The 27,766-nt window shown below is 33.7% G+C and overlaps 3 protein-coding genes across 4 annotated transcripts in view; 2 read left to right on the top strand and 1 right to left on the bottom strand.

Moving 5' to 3' along the window:
• Positions 1 to 27,766, bottom strand: part of LOC140754737 (uncharacterized) — a 76,646-nt gene that overhangs the window by 23,269 nt on the left and 25,611 nt on the right. The window lies entirely within an intron of this gene.
• LOC140754753 (uncharacterized) lies at positions 442 to 5,746 on the top strand. The gene is made up of 2 exons (XM_073089839.1): positions 442 to 775; positions 2,946 to 5,746. The coding sequence occupies exons 1-2, from the start codon at positions 598 to 600 to the stop codon at positions 3,584 to 3,586; spliced, it is 819 nt and encodes a 272-aa protein (XP_072945940.1). The 5' UTR covers positions 442 to 597; the 3' UTR covers positions 3,587 to 5,746.
• LOC140754704 (uncharacterized) lies at positions 9,055 to 14,963 on the top strand. The gene is made up of 3 exons (XM_073089753.1): positions 9,055 to 9,286; positions 10,919 to 11,308; positions 11,765 to 14,963. Exons 1-3 carry the CDS (start codon positions 9,124 to 9,126, stop codon positions 12,253 to 12,255), a joined length of 1,044 nt encoding a protein of 347 aa, XP_072945854.1. The 5' UTR covers positions 9,055 to 9,123; the 3' UTR covers positions 12,256 to 14,963.

Below are 27,766 nucleotides of genomic sequence, written 5' to 3'. Positions count from 1 at the left end.
AACACTGCTGTTATTAGGTAGAAATAGGTGTGGCGGTGGTGCCGCCGGAGACCAACCACAAAGAGTTCTACCTTCATATTTGTACCTAATACAAATCATTCGACTATAAACAATGATGCGATAATGATTCGTCATTGTATGTCAACATATGCACACGCTACGCACAGCTTGTGATATATTGCAATAAAATTCTTGTGGTTATCTTACTTATAAGTGACAAGTGCAAAGAAATAAACCTTTAACTGAATAAAAGTTGTAAATAAGTGCTGATTCACTACGCATACCACGTATAATCATGTTATTCCACTACGTAAACAAAAAAACAATAAAAGCCATGACGCCATTACTAATTCGTAGATCTTCCAGTCCATTTTACGACGAAACGAAACGTCATTATAATGAATACGTCACACACGCGCGCGTTTACATCAGTGTGTCGTTGGCGGCGGAGTGTTCAACGCAATATACGACCGCCATCTTGCAACATATTGCAGTAAGCGCGCGACGCTCGGTGAAGGCGCGCGCTATCGTCATTAAATATATCCTATATATTGACAGTGTTTGTGTTGTCTTGTGTTATCATTTACGTAATACCCGATGACTGAGGCGAGGAGCAACTTATTCGCCAGGATGTCAGACAGACGTGACATTGTGGATTTTGTTAAGGAAATCGAAAAGCATCACTGTTTATACGATCAAAACTCAATGCAGTACGTGAACAAACTGCTAAAAAGGCGCACTTGGGTTGATATTGCTAAGAAGTACCAATCAACTGGTGAGTACGCAGCTTTTTGTTTTGTTTTTGTGTTTATTACGTTAAACACTTTATTACAGCGCAAATATTGACGCAAATATATAACATTTCAGTTTTGATTTAAAATTATTTTTTTATAATAAAACTTACGTAAAATTAAAATTACGAAGGGCTTATTTATTTAAGTAAGTAGTTATTTAAATTAGGATAAAAGCAGAATAATTTACTTAAATTATTACTTTTTATTTAATTAAGAAAAGATAAAATTAATTTTAATTCTAGAAAATATTAAATTGATTTCAAAATACGAGCCAGATGTAGTCATTTTTTTTTAAAAATATTAATTTTATAAATTATCACTTTATACTTTATTTTTACGGTGCTTTTGTCTAGATATTATATGGGACTTTTAAAATATGAAAACTCGTTTTTCTTTACATATTTTCTTTAGCATATGGGATTTCGCGCACTTTTTTCTAGAGGCATTCGTTATGGGCACCAAATATTAAAATCATTTTACTTTTTTATATTTCTAAATTAATCTATCTAATTTCTTAAAAAATATTGCCTACTAAATAATTATTAAACTTTGTTTCTGTAATTTATGAGATGTATTTCCTACAGATATTAGGTTAGGTAGATTATGGGTTGATACGGAGTGATTTATTATTTTATTATTAGGTCAGGTTATTTTTTACTTTAAGGTGGTTATTGATCCAATATTGTCCCACTGCTGGGTAAGGTTTGCTTAGAAGGGAAAGATGATAATAAAGTCTACCACGACGTTCAATAAATTTTGAACTTTATCACTTCACAAAATTTTGTAAACATACATAGGTATTTCATCACTCTACATATCTCGGAAATCTAGTTTGTATCTTGGAAAGTCTCTCGACATAAATAAAGTATTTTTTTTAATATGCACATAATTTTGAAAAATTATAGATACCAATTCAGGTTGCATTATGGCAGGCAAATATGTACGGGTATATATTCTAGTGTAAGTCTGTATAGCCTGATCCAACGACTAGTTATCATGTATCATTTCTTTCATCATTTCTTATTTTGTCAATTTTCAGTAGGCAAAATTGATACATTTCTTTGGTAAGCAAAATCTAAGATAAATTGATTTATTCATTATTATTACTAACAAGCAATAATCGATATCGATCTATATAGGCTATATTGATAGATCGATACGACCACGGACTAAAAACTCAGAAAACGAAATATAGGTATAGTTTAGTAATGTTATAAAATGTAGTTAATATTTCTTAATTTGGACAAAATGGTGAATTTGAATCTAACGCTTTTTATTATAATTAAATATCTACATAATTTTAAAATAAAGATTAAGGGCATGATATATAGAAAAAATATTCTTACAATTCTAACTGTACTTACTTTTTACTGGTACATTAAGCTCAAAAAGGCAAACAAAGCCTTGCAGATCATAGCATTGAGCACAACTCGCACATGTGTGAGTGACTTTGAACACCATTGTATTCCATTTCGTAAATGTTACGAAAGTGATTTTTCATGTGTCGAAATATTTGCACCACTTAATGACGTATGAATTCTTAGAATCATTAAAAGTTGGTAAACGTAAACTTATCTGCGGTTTTGCTACTACTGAGCGCAATCGGCATGATTTGGTATTGTAAGTGCGTAATTCTTGTGTACTAGGCAAATCGCACAATTTTATATATTTCACTATTTGTCTTCGAAAGACTTATCTTCTAAAATTACAAATGTCATAGTATAAACAAGTCCAAAGTACAGCCGTTTTTTTATACGGTCTTTGTGTATGAAATTGCACAATATTATGAAATGTCGGAAGGTACCTAAAATACTATTAATGCGTAGATTTCAATGACATGATATAAACGTAGGCTTGGTCCGTAATAATAACTATCATGTATGTTTAACGTCGCTATCTATATGGCACCTGTCAAAGAACTTGATGGTAATACAATGGTATAAGTTGTAGTTACAATTTTTCTTTATAAACTACATCCGAGTGTCTTTATTAATATATCTATAGGTGTCTTTACTAAAACTTTTTTTTACATCTAGAAAAATCAATAACTGTTGTAGAGGCATATGTTATTGTAAACATTCCTCGGCTTAATCGACCATATCACTTCCTCTTGTGAACAAAGAACTAATATACGATCAATTTTGTTTTCAGTTCCCGATTGCAAGGAAAAGTGGCGCAAGATAAGGATTGCCTACATGAGATCACTGAAGCTGTGTAAGAGTGGTAATCCTCCAAGCAGACCATACTATCTCGCACCATACCTGCAATTTTTATCACACAAAAAAGTCGATGACAACGTTCCTACCACCAACAGCCCGCCATCCCCAGTACCATCTGAAGACAGTTTCAAGCTTGAAATAGTCGAGTACGACCATTTGGCGGACAGTAACGAGGATATAACTGACAGTAAGGACGAAATGTATCTAAACAGGAATGGAAAACCTAGGGAATATAGAAGAAAATCCCGTGTCAGTTATGAAGATCGAAGTTTGAATCTGAGTAGTTCAAATATGGACAGATTTCAAAAAGAAGAGAATAGGTTTAATCAAGATATATCTAGAGAAGTGAGCGTCAGGAGATGTGACGGCAACATTCTTTTGGAGAACCAGAAAAGCTACTTGGTTGACGAAAATAACCCAAGAAGGATGTTTTTGATGAGTCTCCTACCAGACATAGAGACGCTTAATGAGCAAGAAATGAGAACTTTCAGACGAGAAGTTATCGCTTTATTAGACAGAATAATGGCGTCGCGTGATGGTGTTGTCATGAATCTATCAAATAGTGCTCTATGAATTTTAATTATAAAAGAAATACCCAAAATATGTGTTTAGTTGAGGAGTTTATCAGAGTAAGACTAGAAAAGACTGGATGATGAGCTGAAAGTAACTGACTGCAACCATTTTTATGTTCCGCAGGCGGGCATAGGTCTTTATCTCAACTAAGGGAAGCTTGAACTTCTAACACGTTTCTTTAATACAGAGAGGAAGAGGTTAGATGTCAGTGGTCTAATATCAGATATTTTTAAACCGTATAAGACCTCTAAATTATAATAAGCACAAATTGACATATTAACAAAGGACATTTTGTGTGACGTGGTTTTATTGCAAAGATAACTTTAATGTGTGAAGTGTATGAAGATAAAGCAACAATTGCATTTGTGTTCTTAATGTGTAACTGTGTCAAATGAGTAATTTAATAATGAAACCTTTATTTATGTCACAAATTATAATATAATTGTAAGTATATTGTGTCATTCTTCCTCATTAAATGATTTACGTCCATTTTGCAATTTTTGCTTACCGATGATCGAATTTTGTTTTTATTCTAGTTGGCATTAATTGTCAAACTTTGCTTTTTGGCTTGTGAAGCGAACAAAATCAATCTTTAGTAGGCAATACGTTGGGTGGACTAGTTATTAATAACGTTAGTAGATTCATTGGATATTGAGGTGAAAAGCCGAGTAAGAAGTAAATGTTGTGATGTTAAAAAACGTATATTTGAGACATGTTTATTTAAGAGGCATAAAGAAATAAAAATATGTTAATATTTACACTTTTTAATGTAAGTATTTATTTTAAAATGGTGACCCTATTCTCGTTATTGTACATACTATATTAAAATATTCATTCAGTTTCCAAATACTATATAAAATGAATTTAAATATTAAATAAATAGATGCCGTAAAATAATATATAATAACAGTTAAAAGAACAATTTTGTGCACAATTATTTATCACTTACATGTTCTTTATAATCTGTGAATGGAAAATAAAAACACACACCTCCATTATTTATTAAAACAATTTAAACCTAAATTTTTATTCGATTAAAAAAAAGAACATATTTATTTTACTATTTTCTTGTGAAACATACAGCTCCTGAATATAAAATATTTTCGAATTGTTTTGTTCATGTTTTTAACTAAAAATATTCTTGATAGTGTCTGTTTTACTATAGGTATAGGTATGTTATCTGTATTTTAAATACTACAATTTAATCTGTGCTTAAATACTAGTCTGTGTAATTTTACTTTATTACGATTTCTAAATTGTAATATAGATGCATAGATTAGTAAAGATACTTCGCCGCCTTGAAATTGAATGAAGCCACAAACGGCTTATTATGGTAAGTTCTTTTTTTTAATTCTTGGCAAATAAAAACATTTTTAGAGAAAATTTACGGATAAATAACTAATACTGCGTAATTTACAATTACAATGTACAATTTACATAATAAATAAATAATTATTTCAAATATTTTAGGGATATTTTAGCACGGAGACGTGGCAAAACTTTTTTACGCAACTATTTCAATTCTCAAAACTGGGTACATTTTCTTGTTAGGAGCGAGTAATCTTTACTAATCTATGTATAGATGATATAAAATATATTCAAAGTGGATTTAAAATATTTTAAATATAACAAATTATATTAGTGTACATAGTACTACATATATGGTCTAAGTCTTTTCCAAATGTTAAACTTATTATGGAAAGAAACCACTTTTTGTAACTCTATATTTTGGTTAACTAATAATCATAGTATAGTCCGCGCCAAACTGCTAGTCCGCTCTGCGGGGACTATAACATTGGAATATTTAAGCAAGAAATCGTCCGAAGTTGTATTGCTACAAAATGAAAAAGTGCTACAATTATAGTATATAAACTTTATGTTTGGAGATCACTTGTGTAAATAAAAACATTATTAGAATAAGATGAATTTTTTAGAAAAAAAAAGGATTTTAATGTATTCTTGCAGAAAATAATATTTTATCGATATTTTTTATCAAAAACTTTGTAGAAAAAGGGTTATTGTTAATTTTGTGTAAAGTCAGTGGATCTCAATCTTCTGTTATTACTTAATTTTAGAATTATGTAAATTATTTTAAGGTTATTTAAAATACTTTAAAGTATAATGTATCTGTGATTTATGTAAATATATATGTCAACTCCATTTTGTAGTTTTACTCAAATTTTGATGTTCTTATTTGGAGGGTGTGGTAAGGGAGACATTAATGTGCAGCGTTCTAACTTCGTCGAGGGTAACAACTTATTTTAATTTATTTTTTATAATAATATAGGAGTAGCAGTCGAGCATGCAGTCCACCTGATGGTAAGTGGCTATTGCCGCCCATGGACATCTGTAAACAACCCCAGATAGGATCAGATATTCGTCGAAAATCGTAGATAACACTTTTCCTTCCGATGACCTATCTATTGCTACCATATAGTTAAAATGTGAAAAGTGACACATTTTACCAATATGTAACATTTTGTGTCAATTAGAAATAAATTAACACTTACTTCACCGGAGAAGGAAAATATTGAGCGGAAACCTGCATACTTGAGAGCTCTCTACGATATTTGAAGTCTAACAATACGTACTTGACCAGCGCGGTAGACTATGGCCTAATCCTTCTCATTCTGAGAAGAGACCCGTGCCCAGCAGCGGAATAGTAACGTGCTGAGTTGCTGACGACAACATTTTAGCAAACGTGTCATTCGGAGTGTTAGTAAACATCTGTGTCAACTCTTGCATTCCTAGTCGGTTCTGTGTAAGATTAATTAGTGCCTACCCAGTTAACGCAGTAATCCCATAATGTAATAAGGGAAGTATTGTGTCCAATATTTTGGAATATTTGGGACAGAGACTTTATCCTTAGATCATTTTATGAAACGACTTTATTATATACGTATTAATAAAGTACCAAAAGCATAGAGAAATAATTTTGAACTAAATTTAGATTACTTAAAATACATATACCAGAACGTACGAGTAGTTTAGGTTTTCCTTCAAGTCTTATTGCATATAAAAACGAATATGTAACACCTATTTTAAAGTATTCATTGGACGGTAATGTACGGCGCGGGAATTTTATTTTCAGGGGAAGCCCCTTTACTTATCTAGATGACAATACAGATTTTCTAATTGTGAAATAATAAACGTTATATGAAATTAACTGAACGAGTTTTACCGGGTTTTACTTTCCTGAAGTGGGTGGTGGGTGGTGACATTCACCACACCTATGCCTTATCAAATATATTAATTTCAGATGTTCCAATATATTCCTCATGAATTATAATTTACCTATGTGTAAATCTGCAGTCCTGGTTTACTTGTAGTATTGTTCGCGTAAAACTGCCAGTTTGCTCTGAATATAGAAATGAATCGCGTCGCCATAGCAAATTGTATGACTCCCATCAACTTCAGAGCGGACTAGCATTTTGGAGCGGAATATACATACTTTATAGATATACATATGTACATGGTCGGCAGTGACGACTAAATATTAGGTTCGTGTGAATTCCTATCTCTATTTTTATTTCAGAACTCTACATTAAAAATAAATAAACGCAAGTGTTCGTAAGCTAAAGTATACAATAGTTATGCTTATAAATTGTTCTTAGTTCGTTGTTCTAGTAAAATGTAACTCTTAACGGAATATTGGTTAGTTGGTCACTCTACAAAAAGGAATTGAGTGCTTATGAACGACTCTACCAAGAAGTAGCGCAGTTTACGCCAGTGCAATTTACGTTTGGGTGAAAAATACACTTCCATTGTGTTTTTTTAATTAATTTGTAATTAATTTAGAGATATAAACTTTAATGGAAATTGTTTAGCTCCTTATTTTAGTAGAAATTTAAAATACGAAAAATTATGCTGAAGGGCTAATCACATTTTTTATATTTATATATATTTTTTATTACCTTCTGTATTCATTCTTTGATTAATTTAAATTAAATTTTAAAATATGCAGTTATTTTTTGTATATACTATACATTCATCAATACTTGTTGTGAACTTCATAAAACTCCAATGCATTATTCTTAACACTAAATGTTATAAATAGATTGTATTCAAAACATTTATTAATTGAATTAATAGAAATCTTTCTTGGGATAGGGTAAATAAAGAAAAAAATTTAGTATTCGTACAGTTCACACTCTACATTTCTTTGTTTTTTATAATATAACTTTGGCGTTAAATTGTAGAGTCTGTGTCGTGAATCCAAAATGTGAGCGGACATGGTGCTTCGAACTGAAATTATCATCAGTTATTATGACAGCTTCAGAAGGGTCAAGGTAAGTTGGTTCTATCTTCATCATCATCATCATCATCAACCCATTATTGTCCCACTGCTGGGCACGGGTCTCCTCTCATAATGTGAAGGATTAGGCCATAGTCCACCGCGTCGGCCAAGTGCGTATTGGTAGACTTCACATACCTTTGAGATTTTTTTTTATAAATCTCTCAGGTATACAGGTTTCCTCACGATGTTTTTCCTTCACCGTTTAGCAAGTGATAATTAATTTCTAATACGCACATAACTTTGAAAAATCAGAGGTGATTGATCAGATGATGCCTGGGATTTGAACCTCGGACCTCTAGACCAGACCTACCGGACCGGACCTAACTCGGACCTCGAGAGGCAGAGTTTCTTAACCACTACACTATCACTAGGATTTATCTTAACCGCCTTATTTTTAAGTAATAATGTGAAATATGAAAAAGTAACAAATATAACATATTATATTTGTTACTTTTTTCATATTAAAACAAAATAGTTTGTGAACAAATCTGAAACTCATAAGCTTCAGATTTGTTCACAAACTACCTATTTTGTTATCTTAAAATTACATTAATTACAGCGTAAGTATAGCAATAATAATTTATTTCATTTGTCTCATTAATTATGAATTATTATCATTATAATATTTTTAATTATTAAGTGCTTATTACTACATGTTATTACCTATATATTTTATTTCTATTCTATTTGAAAACATTTATTTCATGCTATTTTTCTTTGTATACGTAAGTATTCATTTTACGAAATTATTGTATTATGATATTTATTACATTAACTTATATATAACATTAACATAAAACTTGATATTACTTACAAGAACATTGATACCCACGCTCGGAATCACGCAAGCAATTTAATACGCGCCGCGAGTGTTTGAAACGCCTTGAATCGCTTCGATCACAACCATTGTCCCTACCCCGCATAACTATAATACCGGGATGCGTTAAATTATTTTGACTACTTTACATGTACATTGTACATTGCCGAAACGCTGCCGAGTAGCGTTACCAAAGTTGAGTTAAACCAGCAATGGATGAAACATAACTCGGTGTAGCGACCTCGATAAGAGAATTTGGTACGCGTCGAATGTGGCTTAGTTGTCGAGGCGTGCCGAAGCGGAGAGGGGAGCGGGGCGACGAGCGAGGAGGACGGCGGGGGAGTAAGCGGGGCGGGGAACGTCAGTACGCGGCCGCGCGTCGCTTCAACCGACCGTCGCTTCCGCTAGCGCGCCCGCTCCGCTATGAAGGTTAAAGCGAGAGGCGCTCGTTCCAAGAACATGGATAAGCTGATAAAAGCCGTCCGCGCTCGGGAATGCCTATGGGATAAAAGCTACAGAGGTCATAGGAACAGGTTCAAGCTGGAGAGGTACTGGAATGAAGTGGCAGCTGAGGTGGGAACTACAAGTAAGTACTAAGGTGAACGCCCGTAGCCGCTAGCCGCCATGTTGTTTTGCAGTTTGTTATGATCTCGTATTGTTATATAGCGCAGCACTAAAATACGCACCTACCTAGTATCTATCTAGTTTGCATACTTGCAATTGGGTTACGAAACTTGTTGTTCGAAAGATAGATTAATAATAATAGATATTATGTAGATGCGTTTCCGCATTATGCATTACTAATAAGAAGAGCTATTATTATGCAGTCATCATAGTAACGCTATCGATTGAAGTTAGTGTTCAAGTAAGTATTAAATATGAATGTAGGTGGCCTTCGTACAAATCGTTCTAGACACTAGTCTAAATGAGTCCGGTATTATTGATTTACGATAGTTTTGGCGTAAGACCGGCGTTTGGTTGGTTTATTTATGTTATTATGGATGTACACGTTGGGTAACAAATCAATAATAGTATTTTTTTTTGTATAAGCTTGCGCGTTAATCTCTATGGGGTAAGCCGATTATTATATTGGGAGACTAATTACTTGGCTACCTTTTTTCATTGTGTAGCGAAAGATAATTACGAGTATGATAATTACAGTTTATTGTGGTAAATTTTCAAAGCCAATTAGGTATGTATTGTAATAGGTATTTACATTATTGTGATAAAGCAACGAATAAGTTAATTTAAAAGAAACCGTTTTAGTATTTGGTTTCTTTAGACTTTTTATTTTATTATTTTGTCTTTATGGGCTTGAGTTTAATCGTTTGCGGGTAGGCAGGGCACATTAAATTATATTGAGGCGTTAATTTATATTTTCATAAAATTTTCTGTTATTTTTTTCAAATATGTAGGTATGTTCAAATCTTTTAAAGCGTACGGAGAAAGAGAAAAGAAATTGTTCTTTTCATAATAGTCAATTTCATATAAATTTTTGTTAATTTTTTCAAATATGTTCAAATCTTTTATAACCGTACGGAGAAAAAGAAAAAAAAAGGAAAGAAATAATTCTATTGCAAATAAGCTACGTCTATTTATTTTGATAAAATCTGTAAATATATGTATATCGATACTCTTCTAAATTTATTGACATTAAATGTCGGATCACGTAATGATTACATAATGCATAGTCACCACTTATGAATCTCATGTCTAACTGATATACCACACCTGTAAAACTATGCACAACTTGTTATAAGCAGATATAGGTGTGATAGTGATGACGCCATATTCGAACTAGATATTTCTACCACTTATAACATTATGTACCTACATGTAAATTGTACCTACATTAACTTGTGTGTGTAACTGACGTAATAATTCTGCTAGTTGATAAATTTAAATTGAGTTTTGTCGTATTTGCATTTTTTTTATAATATAGGAGTAGCAGACGAGCATGCAGTCCACCTGATGGTAAGTGGCTACTACCGCCCATTGACATCTGTAATCAACCCCAGATAGGATTAGACTAGGCTGGAACGCCTCGGAAAAGTATGTCTCCCTTACCCACCATTCAGTACAGAACTTAGCAGCGCCTAACACTGCTGTTATTAGGCAGAAATAGGTGTGGCGGTGGAGCCGCCGGAGTCGAACCACAAAGGGTTCTACCACCTCCAAAAATAATATATGAATAAATATGAACTATGCTTATTTTCAGGTTTAAACTGCAGAAAGAAATGGAAGAACCTTAAAGACCAATGTAGGAAAGAGATGAAAAAGAATGCAAACGAGTCAGAATGGCCACATTTCCAAAAATTGAAGTTCATTCACCACCAATTTCTAGCAGAGGAAGAAGAAGGTGACGAGGATACCACAGATGAAGTATTTAACTCCTTAGACGAGTCTATAAAGAGACCTAAGTTAGGTTATACAATGAGAAAGAAGTTGTTGATGAACAAAAGACGTACAATTGATGTTGATATGAATAAATTGATCGATTTGGTCCAAGCCAGAGATATAATTTGGAATCGACAGCTCAAAGGTCATCACAATTGGTATAAATTGGATGAAAGTTGGAAGGAAATTGCTCAGGAATTGGACGTCACAAGTACGTATTTGATATCTTTTAAGTTATACTTCTTTTGGCGCGTTTTGGAAAAATATAAGACACCGACATTTAAAAGTCGATACCATAAAATTAGCGGGTAAATGAGAGTTTTGGCGAAAAATGTTTAATGGAAAGTGATAGTAATAAATTTGTAAATATCTCAAACTATTGCGTAAAGTAAAGTTTTACTTGAACCCGTTTGTAGATGTATATTTGCCCTAACAATGAATTTGTAATATCTCACGTTATTTTTTTCTTTGTACAATAGTGTCAATCAGTACAATAATGCAAACATTGTTGCTTAAAATTACAAACTGAACCACAAGCTATTTAAAATTGGAATGAATTCGTAATTTTTTAAGAAAACGGACGAATTTTGTATTTTACATGATGTCTGTTTCCATTAGTTTATTTGGAATAAAATGTTTAAAACATTATTTATGTCTATGTTTACAGGAGACGAAGCCAGATTAAAATGGAAGTATTTAAGAGACCAAGCGCGAAAAGAAGTTCGGAAACAAGGGTCAGAATGGGAGTATCTTCCAAAACTACAGTTTCTTACTAACCAGTTTAATGACTACGAAAGCAATGAGACCGCAGATGATCATTTTACTCAGGATTACGAACCTGCAGACCAAAGTAGTAGTTATTACTTAGAACCAGCAAATAATGTCTCATTATCTAATGTCGTTACCGTAAAAGACGATGATTTTGATGAGTTCGATACAAAACCCGTTATAATGGAGACAGATTTTTATGATGATGACGACGAACCCAGAATTCCTGAAGTAAGCACAGAGGTGATACCTGAACCGACGAAAGATGAAGATATTGGGTTCTTTAATAGCCTCCTTCCACATGTAAGGAAACTGGGGCCTGCTAAGAAGTTGATGTTAAGAATGAAGATGCAAGAGCTTGTTTATAACACTGTTTACAATGATGCCTGACATCAACAGATTTCGAAGGAAGACGGGCTTCCGATTCTTCCTTCGTTTTAATCGTTACGATTGCTATCGAATATAACTAATTAGTTATATGAAAAGCAATCTCTCATGTAGGGAATGGTGATTCCAAAGCACTTACTTGCACCTGATAGATATTCACTACTTGTTTTTGGAAGGACAAGTGAGGAAATTATAGCCGAGGGAATTCTATCGTCTGACACTTGGCAAGCGTAGTGCATTATTGATTAAATTCCTCTTATTCTGAGAGGAGGTGTGCTTAGCAGATAAAAAGTGGTAATCTAATAGTGATGCTGATGACACTTCATGGTTGATAGGAAACATCGTTCGGATGAAGGTATGAGGTGTAATGTTTCATTTAATGCCGCGTCCGTTTGCCAAAACGTTACAAACAAAAATGTGGATAGAGCTTTTGTATTGTATTGTGTAAGTTTGCAAGCTTGCAAAACTATACTTGCAGCATAGCTTTTGTTCAAGCCAAACGTTTCTAGAGGTTTGAAGTTTATATTTTTAAATATATCTGACATTTAATTTTTTTCTTTCTATAATTAGTAATTGATTTCATTGATTATTGATTTGTAATAACTATCTGTGTATTTTGAGTACTTCAATTGAAAATTTGGTTTTTAAATCATTTAACTGGCTGATATTAAATGATGCGGTAACTTGGTTTCCATACCGAATATAAGTAAAATGACACCAATAATAAACAGTTTTACATTAAAGACAATATTGATAAATATGTTTTTAGACATCAGTTTTCAGAGTCAGAGTATGTGTTAGTTTTAATATTTCAAATTACTAGTATAAATCATTTTTGCATAAATTAAGAGTATAAAGGTATAGGCCTAGAAATTTGGCTAGCGTATAAAATTGCACCCACATTTGTATTTATATCTGATGATCTTATTAGAAAGACTGCCTAGTAAACTACATGTATGTAATTTTTGCACAAAAAGTTTTAGTCATTGTGTAAAATTTTGTTGTTACATTAATAGTAAAAGTGAATATTATATTCTACAAAATATGTTAAAGCATTTGCAGTGTTATAATAATCATGTTATATGTCACAGTTATATGGATTAATAGGCCCTTGTGTTAACTACCTAATTTCTTACCAAAGATTAAAAGTGTTGGCTTAATAAGCAGAAAATAGCGTGCTTTTTCAATCGTGTATACGTACACTGTATTAAAATATTTTCTGTACGCATCTAGTACAAATAGGTAGGGCCTGTTTCCTGTCACGCAGGCTTATGTCGCGGATCTGGTGAGCACTTGCACCTATCGTTGGATAAATATTATTCTATACGTATGCAAGTCGCTAAGAGGTAGATGGCGAGAGGCGAGATGTAGTTTGTTAATACACGCGTTTAGGCGTGACAGGAAATAGGTTCTTAGAAACACAAGACTAATGAGTTTTAGTCTGAATTTTTAAAGTTGTGGTTTATTTAACATATGACTTGGACATACAACATAATGTATCAAAGTTGTAGAAAATATTTAAATAAATATAAATACCATTCTTGCCTTGTAGATAGACCCAAACTTGTTTTATTTCAAAAGTTTATTAATGTAAATTAGTTTGCCATAAACTTATAATTAGGGTGAAATGTAAATGGAGACTTTAATCACGTGTTATATAATAATTAGCTTTATATTTTATAATCTTAGGCACAGATTTATTACTAACTAGGTTTAGCGAGTTGTAATTTATAATACTTATTTGCAATAGGTAATTAGTATTGTATAGGTAAAACAGTGCTGTAAAATATATAATTTGTTAAAGTTTGCGTCAAACTGTATGACCGCTCTGAACATTGATATATCCTTTCTTGCATATGCTAAATATTATGGTAGTTTATAACAAGAAATTACTTAAATTTGCATTGTCTCCATGTTTTTTTTAAATTACCAAATTACATCTTAACAATTAGTATGTTTATTAAAACGAAAAATCGATAGCATGCAGTGCGGAACGTAAAAAAAAAGTTTTTTTTTATAATGATTTTTTTTTGCCAGAGCTAGGCAGAGATATCTACTAGCTTGTTTTAAAAACAATAAATTAGCATAATAACGGAACAGATTTTGGTGGTACGATAAAACATCTTAAGCAACCTCAGTGCTTAAGACGATAAAAGAGAAAAGTACGTATGCATGACAATGCATATGCATTGTTATATGCCATTGAAGTATCAAACGAGCGTGTAATCCACCTGACTGTAAGTAGTGAGCCGCCCAGGCCCATCGACACCTGTAACCTATAGCATATGTTTCTACTTTTGAGGATTACGATGGTCTTCTCATGCGGTATTCGCGGAAAACTGCTAGTCCGCATTGAATATGGAAATGGATCGCGTCGCCATAGAAAATTGTATGACTACACCTGCTCGCAGCAAGTTCAGAGCGGACTAGCAGTTTGGCGCGGACTATACCAGTTTGTGTATACAATGTAATCTAAATGATCTCTGAGTGGGATAGAGTTTGACGAGATTTGTACCAACAATTATTATTACATACTTAAACACATAATTATAAGAATGTTGTCAGCAAGTATAAATTTGTATATTTTGTTACTCGATATAATATTACAATTCACAGTGTAACGAAGATGTATCTATAAATTATTCTGTTGTAGTAGTGTATATATATGTCTGTAAATTGTAAAAGAGTATTAAAGAATTACCTGAAACTTGTTTCGTTATGGTTATTTAAGAAATAATTATAAATACATTAACGATCTATTTATAGAAATAAAGTTGAAAAATATAGGTTGGTTAGTTCCCTATGGACACTTGAAAAGAACTGAGAATATATAAGAACAAGCTTTTGCCCGCGGCTTAACTCGCGTTGCAAAGTAATATTTTCATGCCCTATTTGGGGGTAGAATTGATCAAAATCCTTTCTTAGCGGATGCGAACGCCATAACATCTACCTGCATGCCAAATTTCAGCCCGATCCGTCTATTGGTTTGGGCTGTGCGTTGATAGATCACTATGTCAGTCAGTCAACCTTTGAGTTATATTTATTAAAATGGAGTCCTTTCTAATGAAGGATGTTGACGAGGCCTAAGTTGGTATAAACTTTTGAGATTTTGGTCCCATTATTCTAGTATTTCTCATGAGATTTCGTTTATAAATGGTTTGACGAAGCATAAACAATTTCACAGAAAATCCCATCGAATTTAATTTATACTGTTTAGGTAATGCACAATAGATGAAAATAACTTGGTAAAATTAGAGAAGCGTATACATCTTTATAAAGTTACCAGAAACAAAAATGGATTTAGGTATTTTTTTGTCAACCACCCTTACAGCAAAAAACGATTAGATGTAAATCAAATATAATTTACATAAAACAATATTATTCTTATAATGTATACCAACGAGACGAATTGTAAAACATAGCTCGTTTAAACATCAAAGAGAGCGTTCAATTACCAAGTGCTTTCTGTATTATTTCGTGACCAGTATTTGAGGTGTGGGTATAAACAATAGTAGTGTACACAACTCAAGTCAAAACAGAACATAATGATGTAATGTGCTAAAAACGTCTGTATTCGGGTCATCGGCTAAATGAGGCCGTTTCCGTATTAGCATTTTTGTTTCTATTTTTTTATTTGAGACGCGAAATTGCTGTTTTGATTTCATGTTTATGTATTATCGATATCTTGGATAAAGTAAGTATTATTATGAAACGTATTTTTGTAAAATATTTATTTTAACAAACTTCGAAGAAGGAAACTAGTTTCCTTTGCCACTTTTGTTCCATTAACGAAATAGTAAGTTTAGACCGTTTGACGTTAAAACGTATACCGTTACAATGTCAAATGTCGATCTTTAATAGGTAAATTGGATAGATTGTTTATTAATAAAGGACAATAATTGGTTTAATAATATTTTATTTGAGTAAAAAAGTATGACAATTCGTCGTTATAAGCGAAAATAAACTATTCTTGAATTAGTCCTATTTTATTCCTTCCTTCAGATGTCACCCAAATTTCAATTTTTTTTTATAATATAGGAGTAGCAGACGAGCTTGCAATTCACCTGATGGTAAGTGGCTACTGCCACCCATGGACATTTGTAATCAACCTCAGATAGGATTAGATATTAAATATTTTTCAAACACGAAAATAAATGACAGTGACAATTTCAATTGTCAAAACTGGTTACACTTTCTTGTTAGGAGTGAGTAATCTTTACTAATTTATGCGTTACCCCCATGGTTATAACCGAAATCGTTACAAATGGTTTCTACTTCAATACATGCAAGTGCGGTCGCAGCATAAAAATGGGTGGGGACACGGGGGAAATTTATTTAAATGATATTACTTTTTTCTAACGCGTTTCAAATGTATTTTAGTATTTATTGTAAATACCTACATATCCTCTACGCTATCCCCGCGGCAGAGAGAAATCCATGCAAGGTTTCCCCACGATAAATAAAGTGACCAAATGTATATTCTGAGATGCACTTAGAAATGCTTTTCCTTAACGCAAACTCGTTAAGTTATCACCCTTCCTTTTATCGAATAACATAAATCGTTTCGCAGCCATAACATGCAAAATGCATCGGGGTTGCACTTAAAATACCAAATCGTTGAGGGAAGTCCGAATCGAATGCAATAACTGCATATCTTTATCAGTTCGTTCACCCACAGTTTTAGCGAATGCGAGATGTACCGAGATTGAGCGTTGCTTAAAATAGCATACATTTGATATAGATATTCAATGATATAGATATCAAAACTATTTATCTCTACTGATAAATGAAAATGGTCTGTATGATTTTTATAATATCTATAGAAGTAGCAACTGAGCATGCAATCCTGATGGTAAGTGGTTACTGTCGCCAAATGACGTCTGTGCTCAACCCCATAAGATTAGATTCCTATTTGAGGCCAGCTAGAGATGCTCTAAGGACTAAGTCGGAACGCCTCGTATAAGCGCCTCCCTTCACATACCTTTTTAAATATAATACAGCAGCGCTTAACATTGCTTTTTTATAATACTCGTATAGGTGTAGCCAGTCGAGCATGCAGTCCAACTGATGGTACCTAAGTAGCTACTGCCTAAGTAGCTAACGCCTCGGAAAAGTATGTCTCTCTAACACACCCTTCAAACACTGCAGCGCTTAACACTGTTGTTATTAGGTAGAAATATATGTGGCCGTGGAGTATCCGTAGTCGAATCACTTAACTAGGGGTTAGACCATTTTCGATCGGTGTAATAAGTTACGGTATGTCAAGTTTACCAATTAGCATTTGGCCAGTGCGGTGGATTGTGGCCTAATCCTTCTCATTCTGAGTGGAGGCCTGTGCCCAGCGGTGAGAGAGTAATAGGTAATGTAAAAATACATGTAATGCGACATCTAATCACAGTTGCGTACACATTATTATTTATTGCGGATGTTGTGCTTTGGGAGGTTCAGCGCCATTGACTGGTTGGATTGTTAAACCGTCATCTTGGCGTGTGTTCAATTCTGATTTACATGTTTCTTTTTTCGATTAATCAATTCAATTCAATTTCTAATTTAAACGTAAATTTCTTAGGTTATTTTAAACTAGGGTAATGTAAAACCGTCCCTATCTTTGTGTGAAAGCCCTAACAAATTTCGTTTCGTAAAACTGCTTTGCTCTGAATATAGAAATGAATCGCGTCGCCATAGCAAATTGTGTGACTACATTTGCTCGCAATAACTTCAGAGCGGACTAGCAGTCTGGTGCGGACTATACCCGTAATATAATGCTCATAATCTAATAGATTGAATGTAATGTTCTAAATCTAATTTCGTATTACACCTTAAACGTGTAACTATGCACGTTTTATTGCAACCACAAAGGGTACATTTTCATATCGTAATTTTCTACGACAGTGTTTAGTAAACATCCGTTGTATAACAAGGCCGGGCTTGCTTTAATACATTTGATTTGGGGCTTTATGACACATATTGCATAGGTAATGGTTTAGTGGAAATTACAGTTAGTATTTACCTGTTGAATGCGAGTTTGCCGCCGTAATTCCTACAGTTCGAAAACAAATAAGTGCATTTCTCGGCGTTATTCCTATAGTAACCACACAAATAAGTCCTTTGAAATGTTAAATATTATTTAACTTACGAAAATAAATTTCCAGTACATAGATATATTTCAGTAATTTCAAAACAATTACCTTTTGATTGAGCGTTATTGCAATTTTGCAAAAAGGTAACTATTTTACAACATTTTTTTGTATGATATTGCTTTAAAAGTTAATTGTTTAAAAGGAGTGAAATTAAATACATTTTACGGCATATATGTACATTTCTTTGTGAGGATTAACAAAATAATTGGTAAATTGAACCTCTTGTTGGAAGAAATCTTGAAAAAATGTAAATCCTTACTAATATTATAAATCAGAAAGTAACTCTGTCTGTCCGTCTGTCTGTCTGGTTGTCTCTTCTTCAGGCCTAAACCACTGAACCGATTTTAATGAAATTTTGTACAAAAATAGTCTAAGACCCGAGAAAGGACATAGGATAGTTTTTATCTCGGAAATCCCACGGGAACTAGGGATAGCGATCTAAGATCGATTAATCGGAGAATCGATCTTTTGGACCTAAAACACCGATTATTTTAATCGATATGAGTAAGGATTGAATCGTAAACTGTGCATTTGATGAAGTGATGATCTTTAGCAAAGTTGAGGGTACGAATTTTCAGTTTTATGTATATTAGTATGTTATATTTATTAACGCGGGCGAAACTGCGGGCAAAAACCTACTATTTTTATAACTTCATTATTTCTATATATTTGCAACGTGATGAATGAAAACAATAAATAACTAGCACGGAATAAACGGAGTATTTTTTGAAAATTATAGCGTAAAGAACTATTTTTATTTGATGTTAGTCACCTGCGATCGTTTCAGGGCTATTTCTGTCTGATATAAATATATTCAGAACTGGAGCGCGATATGAAGTTTTATAAGTTTTTTCCACTCGTTTTTCGTGTCTTATATTTTTGTCGTCGCAAGTCAATTAAATGTTTTCACGATTTTACGGAATTAGGAAACGTAAATGAATAATAGTTCGAGTATTATTGGAACGAAGTTTCTTTCTGTACCCTTAACATGAGTTTTTACGTTTTGACAAATATGTCTGTTTTGGTATTTGTTTACGTATTTGCCCATACAATTTCCAATCAGCGCCCCTAGTGGATTGTATCAGAACTATAGTGTCAGTAACGTAACATTAAATGTCTAAATTGACGAAATGGCGCTTTATGATTTTGTCTCTCTTTTTTGCGAACATGTGAGGCAGACAGAAAGACTTGAGCACTTACTTATTGTTACGTTTCCTCAGTCTACTGAAGCAAACGGAACAGAATATTAGATTGAGTAAACGTAACGTAAAATTGTGGGATGTTTTGAAAACTCATGGTACTCTTTCGTTTTATTTTCGGTAAAATATTTATTGTCAGAAACTACATTACAAAGAAGCAAATATATAATAAAGTACGAGTAATATGCACTATAATTAAATTAATTTGTATTTTATCTCTCATATTATAATAAATACTAAGTATTATTAGTGTAACAGTTTATTCAATAAAATACCGGCTATAGGACGAATAAATACGAGTAGTTTTTCAAAGTTTTTATTAGATACACAGAACCCAAAAAAGCACAAAAAATTCAAAAGGCTCGAAAAGTCGGGAATACAGGAAAATTAACCAGAAGCTCGAGGAAGCCACTTTGGAACTTTCCTGCCGTCCTTTGTGGGAACTTTCGCAACTTTGAGAAGGTAGAGGCGAAATTAAATTTAGCTATATTGGCTTTGTTATATTGGGCTGGGTACCTTTTGTTGCCATACTATTTTCATTTCTTTATTTTCTCGAAGAGAGATCGACTCATATAATTTTGTGTTCATCATCAACCCATGACTGTCCCACTGCTGGGCACGGGTCTCCTCTCATAATGAGAAGGATTAGGCCATTTCTTTATTGTCAGTTTGCCAATTATGTGTGTTCTTTAACACTTTAAAATTGATTTGAGTTGATTTGATTTGAGTTGATTGATTTGAGTTGATTTGAGTTTTAAAATAAATACTGATTTAAAGTTTAAAATAAATGTTCACTATACTAACTATAGATTAAGTAATAAATGTTTTGACTTGAGGTATCAAAACAAATGTTGATTTGAAGTTTAATAGCTTTATTTTATTTACTTTATTCAACACATTCTTCATAGGATTTGAGTTTGACTTGTAATATGACGTAAATCTTACTTAAGATGTTTTGTGTTTTAGTCCTGTACCATATCGTGTACACAAGAAAATAGAAATACTTGAACCGAATATATTCGGCACCAAAACCGAATAATTCGGCCGCATACAAATAGCAAAAAAGATGTCGAATACGCCGAATACCGAATACCAAACGAATATTCGGCGCATCTCTAATTATTACTATAGGAGCTATAACGATAAACGTAACACGATAACACGAGAAATGGAAATAGTATGATATGAGCATAGTTGAAAATATTTCAATTGAATTTACCGTCAAAAATCATTATTAATGAACAATTATATAAGCGTTGTTGTTCATATTTTGCGATTTTCAAAATTCGTGTCAAATATGGAAAAACATCGGGCCTAAAGGACTTATAAATATATGGGGAACTATGCCCAAAAATCCGTAATATTAAAAAAAAGTAACGAAATAGTAAATCTATTTCGTTAGTTCAAATGTTCATTATCAAATTGTTTTTATTCAAAAGTTGTGGTATATTCGTTATTATTAATGTTATCTCTAACGAATTATATATATCAGTTATTAAATTATATTTTAATTAAAGGTACATTCGCTCTAGCCGTAGACGTAGTAATCAATAGACTCTTAATAATGTTTAATGGTGACAGAGCTCTACAATTATTGGTTAGGTCTACATGCTACTACATTATGTACTGATTGACTGCATTTAATGAGACAAATATAATGCGTATACCTCCCTTTAAGTGAGATATATTTAACTTGTGTAATACAAAAATATTGCATCGCAAATATAAAATAGCTTTGCGGATTATCTACGGCGGGTATGGTTTCAATTTACGGTTATGGGTTCAATTCCCGGTCAGATAAATATCTAAATGATGAAATTACATTTTTGACCTGGGTCTGAGTTTTGTGAATTTATCCGCGTGTGTGTCCAAGGCATCTATGACGTAGGAAAATCCTAGTGTGTTATAGTTACACTTGTGATACTACCACTACATAAAAACTACATCTAACAGTATTTGAAGGTGGTAGAACCCTTTGAGGTTCGACTCCGGCGGCACCACCGCCACACCTATTTCTGCCTTATAACAGCAGCGTTAAGCGCTGCTGTGTTCTGGTTTGAAGGGTGTGGTAAGGGAGACATACTTTTCCGAGGCGTTCCAGCGTAGTCCTCAGGAGTAGCGGCGCATCTGTGACCGATCTCAAGTAGGAATATGTAATCCTATCCGGGGTTGGTTACAGATGTCCATGGGCGGTAGTAGCTACTTACCATCAGGTGGACTGCATGCTCGTCTGCTACTCCAATATTATATATAAAAAAAAACTTATGTGTATAACAATAGGTATGTGGAGTCTATTTGCATAGTTCGTCCATGGCAACATATCAGCACGGTCAATCGGGTGCATCTATTCTAGTGCGCGAAGTTTGTTCTTGTTCTAGAATGCGTCTAGATACGTCTGTCTGCACTCGTGTTTGTTAATCTAGTAACAGTTATAAAATCTGCTATCTGCTCATCTAAATGGTTCTGTTATGGGTCTGGGTGTTTATTGTCGTTGTGTGTGTAAAAAGTATCCATAGTACAGATAATCCTAGTGTTCGGCTATCGATTTGTATTTTTTCAGCGGGGATTTTTATGGCGGCTACGCTTATTTCTGCTATATCAAAAACTTTGTATGTGCATATGTAAGAAGTAACATATGTTTGGCGCATTTAATAAAAAAATAGAAGGTGTCTATCATTGTGTACCGGACCGGAAACATCATATTTAAGGAATAAAATTATTAAAATTACTTTCAATTTCTACAAATCACTCACCTATTAACTAACCTCACTGTGTCGATTTTAGATATCGTTTGTAGTTAGCTATTTTTTCTAAAAAAACACTTTCAAATTTTTCCCAAATACCCAATATACAATACAACCGAAAAAACAAGTTTAACCTCGTATAACAAATATACATAAAAGATAACGCAAGCGAAACCACGAAGGAATATATGTATTAAATAAAAATCTCATTAGCGCAAACATTTCATCACTGTAATAAAACTATATCCAATGCGATGGACTCAATAAAATGTACTCTTTATTACCCGCTAAATGTCAAACATAAAGATACTTAGCGGAAATTGTTTCTGAACGTAAAAGCATTGTATAGATTTATCCGTTTATAAACAGCTTCATTCCGTTTGTTCTTGTTTCTATTTAAAAATATATAATATTCCGGCAACTACATTTTTCCTTTTTAATTAAAATAGAAATCGTGGTAAGATTTGGAAGTGATTTCAAGAAAAATCTGTTAAAAACACGCAAAACATTGAAAATATTAAGTGACGGGCATAATTGATTGAGCTATATTGGAAGAAAAACAGGCATAAAAGTGTTCTAATATTTTGAACACTTTCTTGTTATTTTTAATTATTTAAACTCTCTAAGTTCATCAGTACATCGTGAAAACATGATGTCTTTCTTTACCGTTATAGCAAGTGATAATTAATTTTTAATACGCATATAACTTTAAAATCTGATATCCATGTCTGGGATTCGAAGCAGATTGAGAAGGCAAATTTTATCCCCTTTACTGCTTCTAAAATTGTTTGTTGGACCCCGGATTGATTTAACTACTAGACTGTTGTTAAGTTCATCTACTAGCCAACAGTTATTTCCCAGACGGAGTTACGGATATCGGTTCACTTTCGAGGTATGTTAAACAGTTTCTTTATTTAATCTTCTCAAAACAAACAATACGAATGTTGCGGTCGTAACTGTTAATGCGTATCTGCTAACCGCGAAATAGGCGGGAGAAATTCAATCACAACTAAACACGACTTAAGGCAGATACACACTAGTAACTGTCAAAGTGACAGTTACATTTTTTAGATAATTGTCTTTGTTCATAGAATATAAAAAAAAATGATAGATGATGAAATAAGAAAAATAGATGATGAAATAAAATAAAGTAAGGGTAGAACCCAAGCGTGTAAAACAGTATATAGAAAACTGTAGTGTATATGAAAGAGACGATAATAAAACATTCCGCATGAAAGGAACTTTTATGTTTTTAATTTAAAAACTTTGTTAAATATTTATCTCCCGTTCTTGTAGCGTGATAAATACAATTTTTTAAAATCGAATCATACGTTTTCAAAGAAAAAAGTATCATCAAATTGTCAATCATCGCCTTGTCTGAGGAATGCCTCGGAAAAGCACGTCTCCGTTACCAAACACTTTAACAATTCTGTTATTAGGCAGAAATGCATAAGGGCATCGCGTTAGGAGGACTCCGGTTGTGTTCCGTTGGAGATCCCGGAGTTCTCCACCAAACGCTGAGGACGGCCGGGGGGGTTTTAGTGCGATAAAAATCCCACATAACCCGGCGTCACTCCCATGGCGTCGGGTACCTTTTGAAGGTTTCCCCCTCGTCAACAAAAAAGGCAGAAATGCGTGTGGCGGTGATGCCGCCAGAGTGGAATCACAGAGGCCACTTTTAAAATTACTAATTGAGAACAAAGCGTGTATGCTTAAAATGCAAAACCATTGAATATTCCCTATGATCCATCGGATAGAAATAACGCAAAGCGCATCCTAGTATGCATCCAATCTAATCCTTATGATAGTTTTACGCCCCATTAAAATCAGTGGAAAGGCGGTCAAAGAGCGGCGCGGATTTATCGCCCGTCTGCTCTACGCTACGTGAAACGCTTAAATTATTGAGGAGCATGGTATTTACAACATTGGTCAATAAAGATTGGAAAATGGCAGCTATTTTTGCCATCCGCTCGTTTTCTATAGAGTTTGAGTGGGAAACATAGAGACACTGCCATTTTGTGTTGCATTATTAGTGAAACAAATTGTTAGATAGTTAATTGTATCAGGCGTTACTTTGCGGAAATCCATGCTATTAAGTTAAGATTAAAACTACTTCGCAACAATCCGCTACAAATATGTATGATGGTATATATTTTAATGATGATAAAAGATGCAAAAATTAAAAATATACACCACCATACATACCACCACCAACACGTGTTTCGCTCCAAAACGGAGCATCATCAGGGTAAGTTGACTCTACGACGGTTAATCGCTAAGTACTTACTTTACTTACTTTACTTAGCGATTAACCGTCGTAGAGTCAACTTACCCTGATGATGCTCCGTTTTGGAGCGAAACACGTGTTGGTGGTGGTATGTATGGTGGTGTATATTTTTAATTTTTGCATCTGCATGCATCCTTTGAGGGAGGGAGGGTGGTACATACTGCATGGTTTAAAATATATACCATCATACATATTTGTAGCGGATTGTTGCGAAGTAGTTTTAATCTTAACTTAGAAACAAATTGTAATATTTTATTCGATTTTCAATAATAATCCAAAATGGCGGTTCTACCACCATCACATCTTTTATCAAATAACAAAAGAATAGCGATGCTGTCATTTGATTTGATAAGTGATATGCGCCGTCCACCCGCTTTTGACGCCAACTTCTACAAAGGTTTTTTAGATCTTCTCATTCGTTTTGACCTAGATGAAGTATGTTTCAAGCTTCCCTAAGTTGTATAGTTACCCTATAGTAGGACATTAAAAAGACAACCCATGTTTTTGCTTAATCTGAAAAAATAGTTAAATTTTGCACTACCGATAGCTAAAATTTGCACTACCGATTGTAAGATACACGTGTTGAATTATTGTTTAGTTTGATCTGCTAGCGATCCAGGAATACCTTGATATACTGACGTAAAAATAGATTGTTATTCCGAAAATTTGTAAGATTTTTACAAGTTTACAATATCGATTTATAGTATTCTATAAAAGTGTAGTTATGATAAAAGCCGCTTGTGTGGCGCTACGACCGCGTGCATCATCACGCATGTGCATGTCGCATGCATGTATTTTTCATAATATAAGAGTAGTAGACGAGCATGCGGTCCACCTGATGGTAAGTGGCTACTGCCGCCCATAGACATCTGTAATCAACCCCTGGTACGATTAGATAATTCTACCTGAGCTTGGCCACAAATGCGTCGTTACCGCTGAGGACTAAGCTGGAACGCTTCGGATAAGTATGACTCCCTTACTTCACCCTTCAGACCAGAACACAGCAGCGCTTAACACCACTATAATTAAGTGGTGTTAAGCGCTGCTGTGGCTGCTGTGGCTGCTGTGGCACAGAGGGCTCTACCAACTTTTACGGGATAAGAACCTTCTCTTTAATATGTTTGATGCACCTACGTACCACTATTGAGCGTATTGTTGACAGCATTAGGAGAATAACTTAAGGGAGGCGCTGTCCATCTCTTATATTTAATCCTTACATGGCCTACGACATCTTCGGTAAAAAGGTGTTGTTCTAGGAAACTATGTGCTAAAAACTAAACAATATTACCTACATACTTAAAAATAGACTAGATGTTTGTTTTCATTACACCTTCGATCAATAACACATTACAGGCGATTGGAATTCCCGTTGAAATATATCGGTGATGATATAACGATGCATGTGAGTAATAGAAATAACTGATCGATTTATCAGAATAAATACCCAATAGCCGTCTAAATATAATTGTGATTGAATAATCTTAATGATGACGTGGTGTTGCGTTTTGGCAGGTTGCAGGTTCGATACCAGGTTAGGTAAGAATCTAAATTAGTGTATCGAAGGCGATAATGCCCACGTAGAGGTGCTGAAGACCAATAGGAAACAGTGATGACAAAATGGGGAAAAATTATGTTTTAGAACCTTAATTTAGCTAAGCCTCTTTATTTTGCGGGATCTTTAATTTCCGATTTTAATGATGTTAATGAATTTAGTTTTAACTGTTCTAGATGAATATTTCGGATCTGGTAATTTTGACTTGGTGGGCGACAATATCTTTCACGACATGGGGATCACTAAAGTGGAGCTAAACGTAGATAGCTATTTCATATGTATTTATGTTCTGGAATTTATGGTAATTAGATAAAATAAATACCTGAATTTAGTTCTCGTGCATTTGCCTTCGTCTTTTAAATGGACAACAATAATACTCGACTAACCGCTCGTTTTCCTGACCGTAACAAAATGCAGCAACAGAAGTCTCCAAACCCTAATTGAGCATCGATGCAATCGCCGAAATCAGAATCGCTGTTGCTAGAAATAATACTGTTACCTTCTCCTAATCTACTGCTGTGAGGAGGACATCAACCCATTACTGCCCACTGCTGAGCACGGGTCTCCTATCAGAATGAGAAGGATTAGGCCATAGCCCACCGCGCTGGCCAAGTGCGAATTGGTAGACTCCACATACCTTTGAAAATTACCTTTTTAAGATTTCTCAGGTATGCAGGTTTCCTCACGATGTTTTCCTTCACCGTTTAAGCAAGTGATAATTAACTTCTATCACGCACATAACTTTGAAAAATCAGAAGCCTGGTATGTGAACCTCTGACCCCTCGATCAAGAATTCTTAACCACTCATCATTGCTTTTTAATAGTCAATACCGTTTATAATAAAATATTCTTAACTCGAGAGTATTTCAACGATTTTCCACACAATTTCCGCTGACCCTAAATGAGTCGCAATCCGGCTCAAATAAATGAGCGAGATGATCTCAAATAAATTTATATGTCAATTTTATGCTCAACGTATCCATTAAAATTCCCCTCGTGGTAGAACGTTCGTTTAATTAATTTAAATGAGTAACCTCATTTTCGGTATGTAGACACGGAGTACTATTAAATTGAGTTTGTACGCTGATAAATTAATTTAAACATCGTAAATTATTATGAAGGTAAGTTTTTTTCTGTCCCACTGCTGGGCACGGAATTGTCTCCATAAGGGGCAGTATGGGGTAGGGAGTGGAAAGGGGAGGAGGAAACTAATTTGCTATGACTTTTATAGGGTTTGATTAGAGATAAATATTTGTAGGGGCATTCCAGCTTATTTCTCAAGTATATCAGTAGCGAGTTTTGGGTAAATTTTCAATCCAAATAAATATAATCCAAGTAAATATTCAATCAATTTGTTTTAAATACATTGGCTAGTAGTAATTATTTACGATAGAATGCAAAATCAATTTCAGAAGGATTAGACAATCGAAAATTTAGAGGAAGTCTGATTTCTCTGATTTCTCTGATTCAGACTTCTCTGATTCATGTGATGTACATATCCCTATTTGTAACTAATTAGTATAGAGCTGTTGCCACTTTGTTTATTCTGGTACTCGTACTAATATCGTATATCGTTATCCAGGGTTTTCCGG

Source organism: Epargyreus clarus, unplaced genomic scaffold (genome assembly GCF_041222505.1).
Source record: "Epargyreus clarus isolate Ecla_fem2 unplaced genomic scaffold, WU_Ecla_fem_2.2 ptg000031l, whole genome shotgun sequence".
NCBI lineage: Eukaryota > Metazoa > Arthropoda > Insecta > Lepidoptera > Hesperiidae > Epargyreus > Epargyreus clarus.
Note: the sequence above shows the minus strand (reverse complement) of the source record. Positions and strands in the feature narration are given on the sequence as shown.